The following is a 13,982-nucleotide window of genomic DNA, read 5'->3' as shown; positions in this document are numbered from 1 at the left end:
GGAGACAGCCGCGGCACCGGCACCGGCACCGGCTTCTCCCGGCTCCTCCCGGCTCTCAGCCCGCCGGGCCCAGGTAAGAGCCGCGGACCCCGCGGCCGCTCCCAGCCCCAGCCCCGAAAAGCGATGCCCGGGCACCCCCCGGAGCCGTCGGGGTCGCGGCACCGCGGTCGCTGCCCGCAGCCGGCAGCGCCGTGCCGGTACCGGGGCTCCCGGGGCAGCGGGTGGGGAGCAGAGCCCGGCACCGGCACCGCGCCGGGGGGCTCCGGGAGCTTCGCCGAGAGCCCCGGGGAGAGCTCCGGGGGCGCAGTGCCCAGCCGGGGCATGCCCGCGGCCCCCAGCGGAGGGACGGCTCCGGTAGGCGCGGGGTCAGCCCCCGCTCGCCCCCTGCTCGCCCCCCGATTGCCCCCTGCTCGCCCCACACCGCTGTGGGACCCTGCTTGCCCCTCGGGCCCTGCTCTGGCTCTGCCAGGTGGAGGCAGCCAGCCCCCGGCACGCTTTGGGACAGCCGGCTGCTTGGGGAAAGCTGGGGACCCCACGTCCTTGCCCGAGCACGGGGCACGGGGCAGGGGTGCCCTCACCTCCTGAAGCTGCGCCCCTCTTCTCGCAAGTCCTCCCCACGCTCCCAGCTCCCCCCCACTCCACAAGGGGAGCCAAGAGGCTGCGGTGATGGGGAGCAAGCACCCGGGCCCTATGGGGCCAGCGGGGGACCCCGAGGGCGGCGGGGATGCAGGTGCTTCCAGGCCACATCAGGCAGCTCCCAGCGGGGCGCGCACACCCCCCCAGGTGCCTTCCGAAGCGGCCACACCGCACGCGTGTGCTGCAGCGCCCGACCTTTGCACGCGCACACACAGCACGCTCACCCCCGTGGGCACGCGCGCCGCACGGGCCTGTTGCCCGCACGATGCTGCCATGGGCACGCTCGCAGCAAACGCACGGCACCCCTGCACGGCTGTGCACGCATCGTGCCCCACACGGGTGTGCAAGCCCGTGCGTGACGCGTGCCCGTGCCTCGCTGCAGCGTGCCCCATGGCTTGCACAGCCCCGATGGCACAGCTGCCCCGTGCAGTGGCCGGGTGCAGGGCTGCGAAGCTGCAGGCACACGTGCACGCCGTGAGCCGGACACGGATCCTCTCCGGGAGGTGAGGCAGGGGCAGGGGTCTCCCCTCGCTGTGCTGCGGGGGGCTGTGTGCCGGGCCAGCCACCCCACGGCCCCGTTACCCCCGTCCCTGCGTGTGTGGGTGTCAGGGAGCTCTTGGAGGGGGGGGGACAGGACAGACAGCACGTCGTAAACACTGCTAATTGCCGATGATTTCGGGAGGGTAGGCTGCAAGCAGCTGGGAGCTGGCAGGAGCCTTCCCACCGCACTACGGCCGTCGGGATGGACGTGGCTCTGCCCTGCCAGGTGCTTCCCAGCACCCCGATGTGAGGCATCCGGGTGTTCCCGAGGGGCTGTCCGCCCCCCAGCACAATGTCAGCCCAACCGAGCAGCTCCAGGGAGGGCCACGGGCATCGCCAGCTCCCTGACGGAGCTCGCAGTGCTTGGGGAGCATCCTTTCAGGAGAGCTGAAGGTGCCCTTCCCCTGACAGCTCTCAGCAGCTGCCCTGGAACAGTCGGAGCCACCTGGGGTCCAGGGCTGCTGGGGTGGGGGTGTCCCCTTCTCTCACAGCCCCCAGAAGCCCGGCCCTGCGGGATTCCAGCAGCCGACTTTAAATGGGAAACAAATCCCTTGCCTGGCTTGGGAAGAGACAACTCATCTCTGAGGGGACCTCATTTACTGCCAAAAAAAGGCCTGTCTGTTGCAAAAGACTTTGATTCCCCAGCTCCTCCGTGGTTTATGCAGAAGGAGCCAGCAAACCTGCCTCTTACTTTTTACTGAAATCTCTGAATTTAGTGTACGGGGAAGGAAGGGGCGGTGGTGAGAGAACAGCCTTGAGCTCCGCAGGCTGGAGCCAGCCCCGTGCCTCCGCCCTGCGCTTTGTGCTCGGTGCCCAGTGGGGATGGGGCTCAGGGGGGCTCGGGGGGGCTGGATGTCCCCCAGGCCCCTCGCCTGTGGGACAGAGGAGCCGTCCCCAGCTGGGCAGGTGGCGCTGGGGTCTGGGGGCTCTGCTCAGAGCCAGCGTCAGGTCTGCCTCTGTCCCTGCCCTGGATGATGCCCCTGCCCCTGGGCAACGTCCCTGGATCCTTTCCCAAAGCTCTCCCCTGCCGGGCTGTGCTGCTTGGAGCTGCTGCAGGAGCTGGCTCCCTGCCTCCCTGCACGTGCCAACTCATCCTGGGGAGCTGGGCAGCCGGATCGGCCCCTGCGTGTCTGCCCGCATCTGTGTCACTCGCTGGTGTCCTGCAAGTCCTGGGTCGCTGCTGGAGCTGTCACATCTGCTCAGCTCTCCCATCCGTGGGCTGCGAGGGGCTCCCTCCTGGGGGAACCTTGGCTGGTGGGGCACCTTGGGGCCGGGGACACGAGATGATACTGCCCGAGTGTCTGGCTCGGCTGCCTCGAGTGTCCCCTTTTGACTTGGGTGCTGCATGGGGGGATGCTCTCGGCTCACCCCATGGCACCCCTTTGCTTTTCCAGGCACCAAGGGCTCCGCCGGGGCAGCACGACCCCCTGCCATCACCACGCTGTGCCACCCCTGCACCCGATGGCCGGGGCCTGGCTGCCCCCCCTTTGACGCCTGGCACCGGGTGACATGGGGCACATGGGTCCCCAGCTGGTGCCGTCGCACCCCATGGCGGTCCCCTTTGCTGCCTGGCTCTGGCTGATGCGCCTGGCCTCCTGCCTGGCTGCCGTGCACGGCCCCACCAGCAAGAAGGAGATCAGCACCGAGGGGGACCTGGTCATCGGGGGGCTCTTCCCCATCCACGAGAAAGGAGTGGGCAGCGAAGACTGTGGCAAAATCAACGAGCACCGGGGCATCCAGCGCCTCGAGGCCATGCTCTTTGCGCTGGACGAGATCAACAAGGACCCGAGCATCCTGCCCGGGGTGAGGCTGGGCGCCCACATCCTCGACACCTGCTCCAAGGACACCTACGCCCTCGAGCAGTCCCTCGACTTTGTCCGTGCGTCCCTGACCAGGGTGGATGGCTCCGAGCACATCTGTCCTGACGGCTCCTACGCTGTGCATGACGATGTGCCCATGGCCATCACCGGCGTCATCGGGGGCTCCTACAGCGACGTTTCCATCCAGGTACCCCGCTCGAGATGGGGCTGGGCTGTGGGTAGGAGTGGCAGGAGGGCACAACCCGGCTGCAGAGCTGCCCAACCTCACCGGCCAGACACCTCCTGGAGGCAGGGAGCCCAGAGCCCGTCCCACCCCTGGGCTTGGTGCCTGCCTCCCTGCCGGGCTCTGCCAGGGGGGCTCACTTCTGCTAAGGAAAGCCTCCATCTCCACCTGCCTGGGGCTAGGGTGGGTGCAGGCACCCCCTCATATTGTCACACCCCTGGCAGCAGCAGGGGAGCTCCAGCTCCTCAGCTGGGAGCCCCCTCTCTGTGGTGCTCTCAGCCCGGCCCTGCCACCACGCAGGGGGCTGCATCCATGCCGGTGGCTGTCCCTCCACAGGGACAATGTTTTATTTGCCCCAGGCTCCGCAGCAGCATGCGAGGGTCTTCTCAGCCCAGGATGACCTCGATGAGCAGGTCCACATCCCCGGCACAGCCGCTGGCCGCTGTCCCCTGCTCCTGGCGGCGCGCGTGCTGCCGCCAGTGGGTCTGGATGGTGCGGGCGGCCTCCTGGCAGCGCTTGTATCTAGCCCGGGCTGCCCACGCCCGCACCTGAGCCTGCAGCAGGACGCTGGCCCGCTCCTTCCTGACGTAGTCCACCAGCACCTTCAGGCGCTGCTGCTCCTTCTTCTGGCTGGCCACCTTGTGCCACCAGGCCTGGATGCGCCGGGCGCTGGCGTCCGCCACCTGCAGCACCCGCCGCACCAGCTGCCCACGCCACCAGGCCTGGATGGCCACAGCCGCGGTGGTGCGAGGCTCTGCCTGCAGGGACAGGGCATGGGTGACCTTAGTGGCAGCACCCGGGATGGGCGAGGATGTGGCTCTGTGGCCCAGGATGGGTAATCAGGATTGAATGGGACTTGGGACATGTCTCTCCAGCTGACGCTTGGGAGGGGAAGGTGTGGGTAATTGGAAAAGGCCCCCGGAGCCATGGGGATGGTCTTGGGAAAGCAGCAAGGTCCTGGGAGGGGGTGTCCCTGGGTCCCTGCTGCTGGGGATGGGGACCTGGACAGAGATGGGTCCCTCCCGGGGGGGAGAGCGGCACAGGATCAGGCAGTGTCTGGATGTCCCAGCCCCTCTTCACAAGCACAGCCTGCAGTGGGGGTGTTTGGGCACCCTGTCCCCGCATGGGGCTGCCCCAAAGCCAGCTCACCTGTAGCTCCATGGGTCCTGGCCCCAGCAGGGTGGGCACGCAGTTGGGTGCAGGATGCCTGCGTGGGGCCTCCTGATGTCAGAATGGCCACGGTGTCCCTGGGGAGGGGACAGGGGGACACCGTTCCAGGGCTGTTGGACAGTGCCAGGCCCCCCGTGTCCCTGCGGCCATGGCACGGCGCTGCCACGCTCTGGGGCCTTCTTGCCATTAGGGCGATTTGCCACTAAAAACGTTTGTCCACGTTAATTAAGCAGCATCTCCTGCAGGGGAAGCAGAGCCGTGTGTGGCTCTGCTCCCCCCCCCCACTGCTGCAGGAGAGCTGGGGCTTTTAACGGCCTCATTAGCAGGACTCTCGCTCCTTTGAAGATAACGAGGGGAAGGAAGCGGCTGCAGCAGGCGACTGGGGGTGCCGGTCCCTTGGGGCTTGGGGGCGATGGCAGCCCCTCTGTCCCCCCTCCCAGCCCCCCAGCCCCCTCCCCGTCCTCGTGCTGCAGGCACCAACTTTGTCCTGGCGGATGAGCAGCGCTCAGGTCGCCCGCGGTGGAGTTTCTGCTTTTGCCATGAATCCATTGTACTCCCTGCCCTGACTCTCAGAGGGGAGCGCATGAAATATTAAAATAATAATAGTAAAAAAAATAATAAGTGAGCAGAGGCTGCGAGCAGTAGGAACACACAGAGATCGCTGAGGGAGAAACCTCTGCAAGAAAACGACCCCAGGTCCCTGTGCCAGGCGCCAAGAGCTGGCCACAGCTCGGCTCAGCCACCCCACAGCCCATGGAGACCCCGGCCATGCCTGGGACCTCCCTGCCACCTTCTCCATCCTGCCCTCAGCAGGGCCAGGCTGTGCTGAGCAGTGGGCACAAGTTGCTGCCCAGGGAATAGCGGAGGAGAAGGTGTGCATTACGCCCCAGCCCTGGGATGGCCACGCTTCCCTGCGCTCCAGCGCCAGGCTGGGGGTCTGGGTGACCCATGGTACGGGCACGTCTGTCCTGCCTGCTGCCAGCTGATTGCCTCCTTCCCCGTCAACCACTTGCTTTGTCTAGGAGCTGTGGGCTCCCAGGGGCTGTCCTTTGTGGGACCACGTCCCCACTTTCCTCGCTCCCCTCTCCCCTCCATGCAGGTCGCCAACCTGCTGCGGCTCTTCCAGATCCCGCAGATCAGCTACGCCTCCACCAGCGCCAAGCTGAGCGACAAGTCCCGCTACGACTACTTTGCCCGCACCGTTCCACCCGACTTCTACCAAGCCAAAGCCATGTCGGAGATCCTGCGCTTTTTCAACTGGACCTACGTCTCCACCGTGGCCTCAGAGGGTGACTACGGTGAGACGGGCATCGAGGCCTTCGAGCAAGAGGCTCGCATGCGCAACATCTGCATCGCCACCTCGGAGAAGGTGGGACGCTCCATGAACAAGAAGACCTACGATGGTGTGGTCCGGGCACTGCTGCAGAAGCCCAATGCCAGAGTGGTTGTGCTCTTCACCCGGAGCGAGGATGCCCGGGAGCTGCTGGCAGCTGCCCACAGAGCCAACGTCTCCTTCATGTGGGTGGCCAGCGATGGGTGGGGAGCCCTGGAGAGTGTGGTGGCAGGGAGCGAAGCGGTGGCAGAGGGGGCGATCACCATCGAGCTGGCAGCATACCCCATCCAGGAGTTTGCTTCCTACTTCCTCAACCTCCACCCCTACAACAACAGCCGAAATCCCTGGTTTCGGGAGTTTTGGGAGCAAAAGTTCAAGTGCAGCTTCCACACTCCGGACTGTAGCCGGCACTCCCTGAAGACGGGCAAGTTTGAGCCGGAGTCCAAGATCACCTTTGTGGTCAACGCGGTCTACGCGATGGCTCACTCGCTTCACAACATGCACCAGGCGCTGTGCCCCAACACCACCAAGCTCTGTGACTCCATGAAGCCCGTCAATGGCAAGAGGTTCTACAAGGACTTTATGCTCAACGTTAACTTTGATGGTGAGTCCAGAGGTGGAGACGGGGCTTGGCTGCACAGCTGGAGAGCTGGAGGGGCAGGGAAGAGCGAGCCTTCACAATTCTAAACCTCCAGCCCTCCAATTTCTGTGGCCTGCCTGCACCTGGGAGCCCCCGTGCTGTGGGCTGTGGTTGTCCAGGATGCTAACAGCTCCACTGCTGCCCTTTGTAGGTAACCCAGGCCTTCTGTCCCCACGTGCAGCAGAGCTGGCAACCAACTCCTTTCTGCTAGGGCTGTGTGGGACCAGCCACAGCAGGGCCCATCAAGTACATGTGTCCTTGGAGACCTCAGTTGAGCTCTGTGCTCTCCTCTCCCTGCCCCTACCCTCGCTTTGCCTTGTAGCACTGGCCGGAGGCTGCCAAGCGTAGGGAGATCGTTCTCCACCACTGCTTTCAGGATCCCAAAGTGTGCACAGGCAGCAGTTACTGCTGCATTACAGGCATGAAGGCATGGGGCGGGTTGGAAATTGGCTCTTGGCTGTGGTTGGGCTGTCTCTCTTCAAAACACCCCCACCTACGTGCCGGGATTGAGGGTGCTCTTGCCCCAGGGAGTGACCAAGCAGTGGTCTCCGAGCAGTGACCATCTCCCTTTCTCCTCCCAGCTCCGTTCAGGCCAGCAGACACTGAGAGCGTTGTTCGATTCGACCGCTACGGCGACGGGATCGGACGCTACAACATCTTCAACTACCACCACAGAGACGGGCGGTATCGGTACCAGAAGGTGGGCTACTGGGCAGAGGGGCTCATCCTCAACACCAGCCTCATCCCCTGGGCAGAGGCAGCCATCCCCGTGTCCCAGTGCAGCGACCCCTGCAAGAAGAACGAGATAAAGAGCATGCAGCCCGGGGACATTTGCTGCTGGATCTGCATCCCCTGCCAGCCCTACGAGTACCTGCTGGATGAGTTCACCTGCATGGACTGTGGTCTGGGTTACTGGCCCAACGAGACCCTGAACGGCTGCTATGAGTTGCCCCAAGAGTACATCCGCTGGAGGGATGTCTGGGCCATCGGTCCCGTCACTATCTCTTGCTTGGGTTTTATCTCCACGCTGTTTGTTTTCGGAGTCTTCATAAAGAACAACGACACCCCTATTGTGAAGGCCTCTGGCCGGGAACTTTGCTATATTCTGCTGACCGGCGTCCTCATGTGCTACAGCATGACTTTCATCTTCATCGCCAAGCCTTCCACCGAGGTGTGCACGCTGCGGCGCCTGGGGCTGGGCACATCCTTTGCCGTCTGTTACTCGGCCCTCTTGACCAAGACGAATCGCATCGCCAGGATCTTCAGCGGGGTGAAGGAAGGGGTCCAGCGCCCCCGGTTCATAAGCCCTACGTCGCAGGTGGTCATCTGCATGGCCCTCATCTCCTGCCAGCTGATCATTGTCATCATCTGGCTGCTGGTGGAGACACCCGGCACAGGCAAGGAGACCGAGCCTGACAAGAGGTACATTGTCACCCTCAAGTGCAACAACCGTGACTCTAACATGCTCATTTCGCTCACCTACAACGTCCTCTTGATTGTTCTGTGCACGGTCTATGCTTTCAAGACCAGGAAATGCCCCGAAAACTTCAATGAGGCCAAGTTCATCGGGTTCACCATGTACACGACCTGCATCATCTGGCTGGCCTTCCTGCCCATCTTTTACGTGACCTCTAGTGATTATCGAGTAAGAGCCTGAGTTTTGGGGGGGCTCCAGCAGGGCCCATCTGGAGCAGTCCTCATGATTTGGGCCTCACAGGGCTGGGAGAGTCTGGAGAAGGGCTGATGAGGGTCCCCCGTGCGTGCTGCTTCCTGGGCCCAGAGGTCGCAGCGAGGCTGGCTGCACGCAGGGTCTTCTGGAGAGGGTCAGCAGCCCTGGGGGAGTGGGTGCTGTGGCGAGGGGTGCCCGAAGCGACTCGCTTTGCAGGGTGGCGCGTCCCCACGGGGGCAGGAGCCCCTCAGCAGGGCGCTGCTGCACCCCTGACGCCTACCCCTCCGCTACCGCCTCCAGGTGCAGACCACAACCATGTGCATCTCGGTGAGCCTCAGCGGCACCGTGGTCCTCGGCTGCCTCTTCACGCCCAAGCTCCACATCATCCTCTTCCAGCCGCAGAAGAACGTGGCCAGCCACCGCGTGGGCACCGCACGGTTCAGTGTTGTGGCTGCGGGCTCCAGCCAGTCCCACGGTGAGCACGGGGGGCACAGGGGGGCAGGAGGGCACTCCGGGGAACCCAGGCCGGGGGAGGTAGGGGTGCTGCAGTACCCACGGATCGCCTGCCCCGTTACCAGCCCTCCTCTCCCTCACTGCAAGTGGCTGTGAGCCCCCAGAGCTGCCCCCTGGGGGGGCCCAGCACCATCCCATGGGAACACGGGCACCCCGGGCTGGGTGGGGGGCAGCTGTCATTGCCACGCTGGGATGCTCTTGGGTGGGTACCACCTCTGGACCCCACCACGCACCTGACCCCTGCCTTCCTGGCCAGGCTCGGCCTCGCAGTACGTGCCCACGGTGTGCAACGGCCGCGAGGCGGTGGACTCCACGACTTCGTCCTTGTGAAGGCGGGGGGAAGCCGAGCCCCCATCCGTCTGCACCTCGTCCTGGGGGAGCAGCAGCAGCAGCAGCAGCCCCGGTGCTGAGGGCTGGCGGCAGCCAGGAGAGCAAAGCCCCTGCCCCAGCACGAGGCCACGCTGCGTGGTGCTTGTCCCTCGTGCCCGTCCCCTGTGCCGAGCCCTGCTGCAAGTCACGCTTTGTCTGCCTCCAGCTGTGCCGCACCGAATGCTTCCTCCACACACAGCCACATCCAGAGCACGCTGCCCTCGCACACCCTGCTTTCTTTCCCCTTTGCACTTCCCCCTCCTTTCACATCCCCCTCACGCCGAGCCATGCCCCTCACCACGCAGAACCCACCCCGAGCAGAGGGGGCTGCGCCCTTGGCACAATTTTACGTTTCCTCCTTGTTTTCCCCCCGGGGTTTGCAGGGATCTGGCTGCTGGCACCTGCCCTGGGTTACCCAGCCAAGCAGAGCCAGAGCCCCCCTCCACGCTCCTGTTGCGGGCAGGGGCTGGAGCCCCACAGCAGAGGACAGGAGCACCCCCAGATGTCCGCTTCATGCCTCGGGGCTGCTGCAGAGCCCAGGAGCAAAGTGGGGTGGGGCTCAGACCGAGGGTGGTGAAGGGGGCCCCGGTACTCGAGTCCAACCCCTTTTTAAGAGTAGATTCTTTTCCGTGACCAAGATTGTGCTTTTATTTATTTATTTATTTTGGTAATTTATGTAAATAAAGTGGGGTTTTGTTGTTTGTTTTAAATGCACTCTTACAGCACCCAGGTCTGGCTGTGCCAGGCAGAGGGGCACAGGGGGGGCACGGGGGCACCGACCAGAGGCAGGGCACAGCCCTGGGGGCTCCCACTGCAGCCCCAGCAGCCCAACCACCCCAGGGAGCAGCACTACAAACAAAGGCTTTAACGAGCAGCACCATCAACAAAGATTTAATGAGCAAGTTCCTGCAGCTCCCGGGGCCAGGCCCTGTCGGCTGCCCCAGAGCTGGGGGCTGCAGCCCCACGCTTCAGGGGGATGATGCAGATGCTGTTCTTGGCTTCTTTGGCTGTCCACCACCGGCCCAGCCTGCAGATGACACAGGTATCAGCACCCCGCACCTCTCCTGCTCCAGCTGGGGGGCTGGGAGGGGGAAGGCAGGGTCCAAGTTCTGGAAAATGGGGGCATGGTGACAGTACCGGTGCTCCTGCCCAACGCCAGCCACCAGGAAGTCTCCCGTTGCTGAAAACTTCAGGCTGTTGATGAAGCCAACCTAGAGATAACAGCACAGGCATCAGCACCACGGTACCGCAGTCATCCCACGCCTCCTACCACTGGGGGCCTTCGCTCCCCCATACCAGGGGGATGTCACAGAGAGGCTCCAGCTTCCGAAATCCCTCGCCGCACTTCCACAGCTTCACACTGCCACTGTGGGAACCTGCAACAGAGATGAAATGCGTGCATCCCGGCACCAGGAAGGGTGCAGGGACCCCCCCCCAGCCCCGCATCCCTCCTGAAGCAAGCCCGGGGCTCCCAGTACCTGTAGCCACAAGGTCACTGTTGCGAAGAGCAGCCACCGCCGACACCCAGTAGGGCTGCTGCAGGTCGTTTTCGCCCTGTGTCCCATGCGACTGCCTCACCAGCGCCAGCGGCTTCTTCTTTGTCAGCCCCCACAGGGCAACAGAGCTGCGGGGAGCAGGAATGAGGCATGTGGGGGCACAGCCCTGCCCGCCCCTGCACACGCTCCCAGCCCTGTATTCACCCGTCATCGGCGCCCGACACCATGTGCTCCTCATTGATGAGCTGGATGCAGTCAATAGAGCCCCTACAAAAAAAAAACAAAAACAAAAACAAACCAGTGATCATGAGCACACTTTAAGGTTTTATGAAACAGACCCAGGCACACACAGCCCAGCGATGTTCCCAACCACCTGCAGGCTCCCAGTAATGCTGAGCACACGCAGAGGAGTTGCTGGATCCACCAGCACAAGCCCCCTGCCCCCTACCCCAGACCTACTGATGCCCATAGAAGATGAGCTGCGACTCCTCTGGGATCTTCCAGACCCTCACAGTGCCATCCCGTCCCCCCGAGGTCACACAGCACTCCCGGCTCAGGCTGTCCAGCCCCGTGATGACGTCCTGGTGCCCAAAGCTGGTGGGGAACACGGTGAGTTGTAGGGAGCACAGCCCTACACCCCTACCCTTCCTCCCTCACATGGGGACAACAGGGTGACATCCCTGTCCCAGAGGGGCCTTACAGGGTCTCCACGTAAGCATTCTCCGCCACGTTCCAGACCTTGACGGAGCGGTCATGGGAGGCACTGTACAGCTGGTGCGTGCCCTTCTGGAAGGACAGACCCTGTGGAGGGACAGACAGACACACAGACACACTGTTGGGTACCTATTGCCTGCCCAGCTGTCCCCAGGGATGCCGGCAGAACTGGCTGTGCCTTGCAGGGGACACCCCATGGGTTCCAGGCCCCCACATCCCCAGGCTCAGCATGAGGAAGCAGCACCCCCTGCCTGCCCAGTGGCAGGAGCCTTCCTCCCCGTCCTACAGCAGCCGACAGCCCCACTCACCGACACGGCATCACGATGGCCCGTGAACGTGTGAAGGCGCTTGCAGGTGGCTGCCTCCCAGACCAGGATCAGCTTGTTCCTGTCTCCTGTAACCTGGCAGAAAGCAAGGGATGCCCAAAAACCTGCCCAACCATACCCACAGCTCCCACCCCATGTACTTGGGTGGGCCCAGGGACCTGCTCTTTGGTACCAGTGGGGATAAAGGCTGATTCAACCCTGCAACCATCAGCTCAGTAGAAGGAACTGCCCTCCAGAACCCTGAGAAGGGATGTCCCCCAACCCAGAGGCTCAGGAGCACACTGGGACAGGGCCAAGCAGCCCTGGGGATGGCATGTGGCCCCACGTGGCAGCACCACCCTCCCATCACTGTACCAGGTACTTGCCGTCCGACGAGATGGCCATGCAGAGGACTTGGGCCGTGTGCCCCATGTGCTGTCCTGTGCCTTTCTTCCCCCCGGGCATCACGTATAGCCTCTTCCCGCTCTCCACATCCCCTGTGAGGACAGGCAGTGCCATCTATCACCCCCAGGAGTGGGAACAAGACACAAAAAGCCCAGAGCAACACAACTGAGCCCCCAAACCAGCAGCCTTGTGCTTTGCAGAGTTCCCTGCCCTCCAGGCAGGGCAGAGCCGAGCCACCTCTACCCACTGCCCTGCCGCTGCAGGGTGCCAGCCAGCTGCAGCCCCCGAAGACAAGCAGAACCACTTGCATTTGATGACGGAGCCATCCTTGGAAGCCGAAAAGATGAACTTGTCATCTGGAGAGATGACCAGGCAGGTGATGGGCTGCTGGTGCCCCCGCAACACCCGGATGCTCAGCGGGTCTGGAGGCTGCACCTGGTGGGAGCACGGCCGTGAGCGAGGCCAGCAGCAGCCCCGGCCGAGGCGCGGGGACACCCGCTGCCCCCCACGGCACACTCACCTCTTTGGCAACCAGGCGCTGCAGCCGGCCCTTCTGCTCGAGCTAGGGGGGGACAGCAGGGGGCTCAGGGACTGCTCCCTGGCCACCCCCTCACCCCTCAGGGATGACCCCGGAGCCGGGCCGGTGCCCCCCAAGCTCACCACATCCTCCTTCAGCCGCTCGCCGACGGGGTCCCTGAAGAAGGCTGCGTTCTCCTCTTCCTCCTCCTCCGCCTGCTCCTCCTCTGCACCGGGTGCCCAGCGTCAGCCCCGGGCTGTTCCTCCCCCTCCTCGCCGCCCCCCAGCCCCACTGCCCGCTCTCACCGTGCTGCCGGAGCTGCTCCAGGTACAGCTTGGCCAGGCGCAGCTTCTTCTCCTGCGGCGTCTCCTCCACCTCCTCCTCCTCCTCCTCTTCCTCCTCCTCCCTCCGCCGCCTCCGCTGCTGCTGCTGCTGCTGCTGCCCCTCCACCGGGCTGCGGGACACGCGTTAACACCGGCCCGGCCGCACCGGCAGCCTCAGGAAGCCCCCCGGAGCCCTCAGGGAGCTCCCCGGCCCCTCACCTCTCCGCCTCAGAGTCGCTGGACACCTCCTCATCGCGGGGACGGGCGGGCGCCGGGCGCGGCTTCCCCCCGCTGCCTGCACCCTGCGGGATGCAACGGCACCGTTAGCAGCGACCGGGACCCGGATCGGGACCGGGATCGGGATTAGGATCGGGATCGGGATGGGGATTAGGATTAGGATTAGGATCGCGCTCACCGCCGCCCGCGGCCGCCGCCGCCGCCCCGCCGCAGCCCCCTGCGCCTTCCTGCCCGCCGCCGCCATGCTGCCGCCACACGTGCGCCCCGCTCCGCCCCGCTCCGCCCGCCTGGGGGCGGTGGCACCGCGCGGGGAAATGGCGGCGGGGCCGCCTCAGGGCTGAGCCCTGCCGAGGGGCTGGGTGCGGAGCACGGGTGGCCGAGGGGGGCTTGGGTGAGGGGGTGACGGGGATGGAGGAACCGGGGCTTGCTGAATCGCGGTAGTGAGTTCTGAACAAAGCGGTCGTTGTTAGTAAAGCCGGGAACGGGAGAACGGGGGCTCGCTGAATGGCATTAAAAACAGATGTTGCCGAGTGTCTTTGCTTGCTGTGCTAATTCACCGAAACGAGGAGTCTCGGGGCCCCTCACTGAGGATGTTTCCTGGCAAAAATAAGGGAACCTGTCTCAAAAAACAGCTGAGACTGACCGTGTGGTTTGGGCAAGAGTTGAGGAGCAGCTGAGTCTGTATGAAGGCAGGGGTCAGCTGGTGGCGATGAAGAGGAGTTACCAGCCTTCATCCCCACAGCCACCACCGCCACCAGAAGGCACTGTGCGGGCACGGATGGGAGGACTTTATGGAAATGACTTCTTGGAGCTAATTTTAATACAAAGCAGGGACAGATTATGCATATGTATAGGTGTATTGGGCAGCTTCATGCATATGTAACTTTTCTGCATATAACCAAGGCAGGTTGCTGTGTTAGGGTGCACATGCCTTTGGGAGCTATCCTGCATGCACCCGGCGCTGAAATAAACCACATACCTACTTTATAACTCATTTCTGAGTTACAGAAATCTTCCATGAATCACAGGGATCTTCTTCTAGGGCCCAGGTGGGAAAAGAAATTGTATGGCC

General features: G+C 63.9%; 2 protein-coding genes across 2 annotated transcripts; one reads left to right on the top strand and one right to left on the bottom strand.

Moving 5' to 3' along the window:
• Positions 1-2,483: 2,483 nt before the first annotated feature.
• On the top strand, positions 2,484-8,904 carry GRM2 (glutamate metabotropic receptor 2). Its single transcript, XM_082767971.1, has 5 exons — positions 2,484-3,183; positions 5,489-6,326; positions 6,944-8,007; positions 8,332-8,506; positions 8,801-8,904. Exons 1-5 carry the CDS (start codon positions 2,686-2,688, stop codon positions 8,872-8,874), a joined length of 2,649 nt encoding a protein of 882 aa, XP_082624097.1. The 5' UTR covers positions 2,484-2,685; the 3' UTR covers positions 8,875-8,904.
• An 885-nt stretch (positions 8,905-9,789) lies between these two features.
• Positions 9,790-13,187, bottom strand: RRP9 (ribosomal RNA processing 9, U3 small nucleolar RNA binding protein). Its single transcript, XM_082767885.1, has 15 exons — positions 13,089-13,187; positions 12,893-12,975; positions 12,656-12,804; positions 12,494-12,576; positions 12,354-12,395; positions 12,142-12,268; positions 11,804-11,925; positions 11,432-11,524; positions 11,110-11,210; positions 10,869-11,003; positions 10,614-10,676; positions 10,392-10,537; positions 10,210-10,289; positions 10,051-10,124; positions 9,790-9,940 (listed from the first exon to the last, which is right to left on the bottom strand). Exons 1-15 carry the CDS (start codon positions 13,152-13,154, stop codon positions 9,805-9,807), a joined length of 1,500 nt encoding a protein of 499 aa, XP_082624011.1. The 5' UTR covers positions 13,155-13,187; the 3' UTR covers positions 9,790-9,804.
• Between the last annotated feature and the right edge of the window lie 795 nt (positions 13,188-13,982).

Source organism: Aythya marila, assembly GCF_965140915.1.
Source record: "Aythya marila genome assembly, chromosome: 10".
In the NCBI taxonomy this organism is placed as follows: domain Eukaryota; kingdom Metazoa; phylum Chordata; class Aves; order Anseriformes; family Anatidae; genus Aythya; species Aythya marila.
The sequence above is the reverse complement of the archived record's forward strand: the minus strand, read 5'-3'. Positions and strand labels throughout refer to the sequence as shown.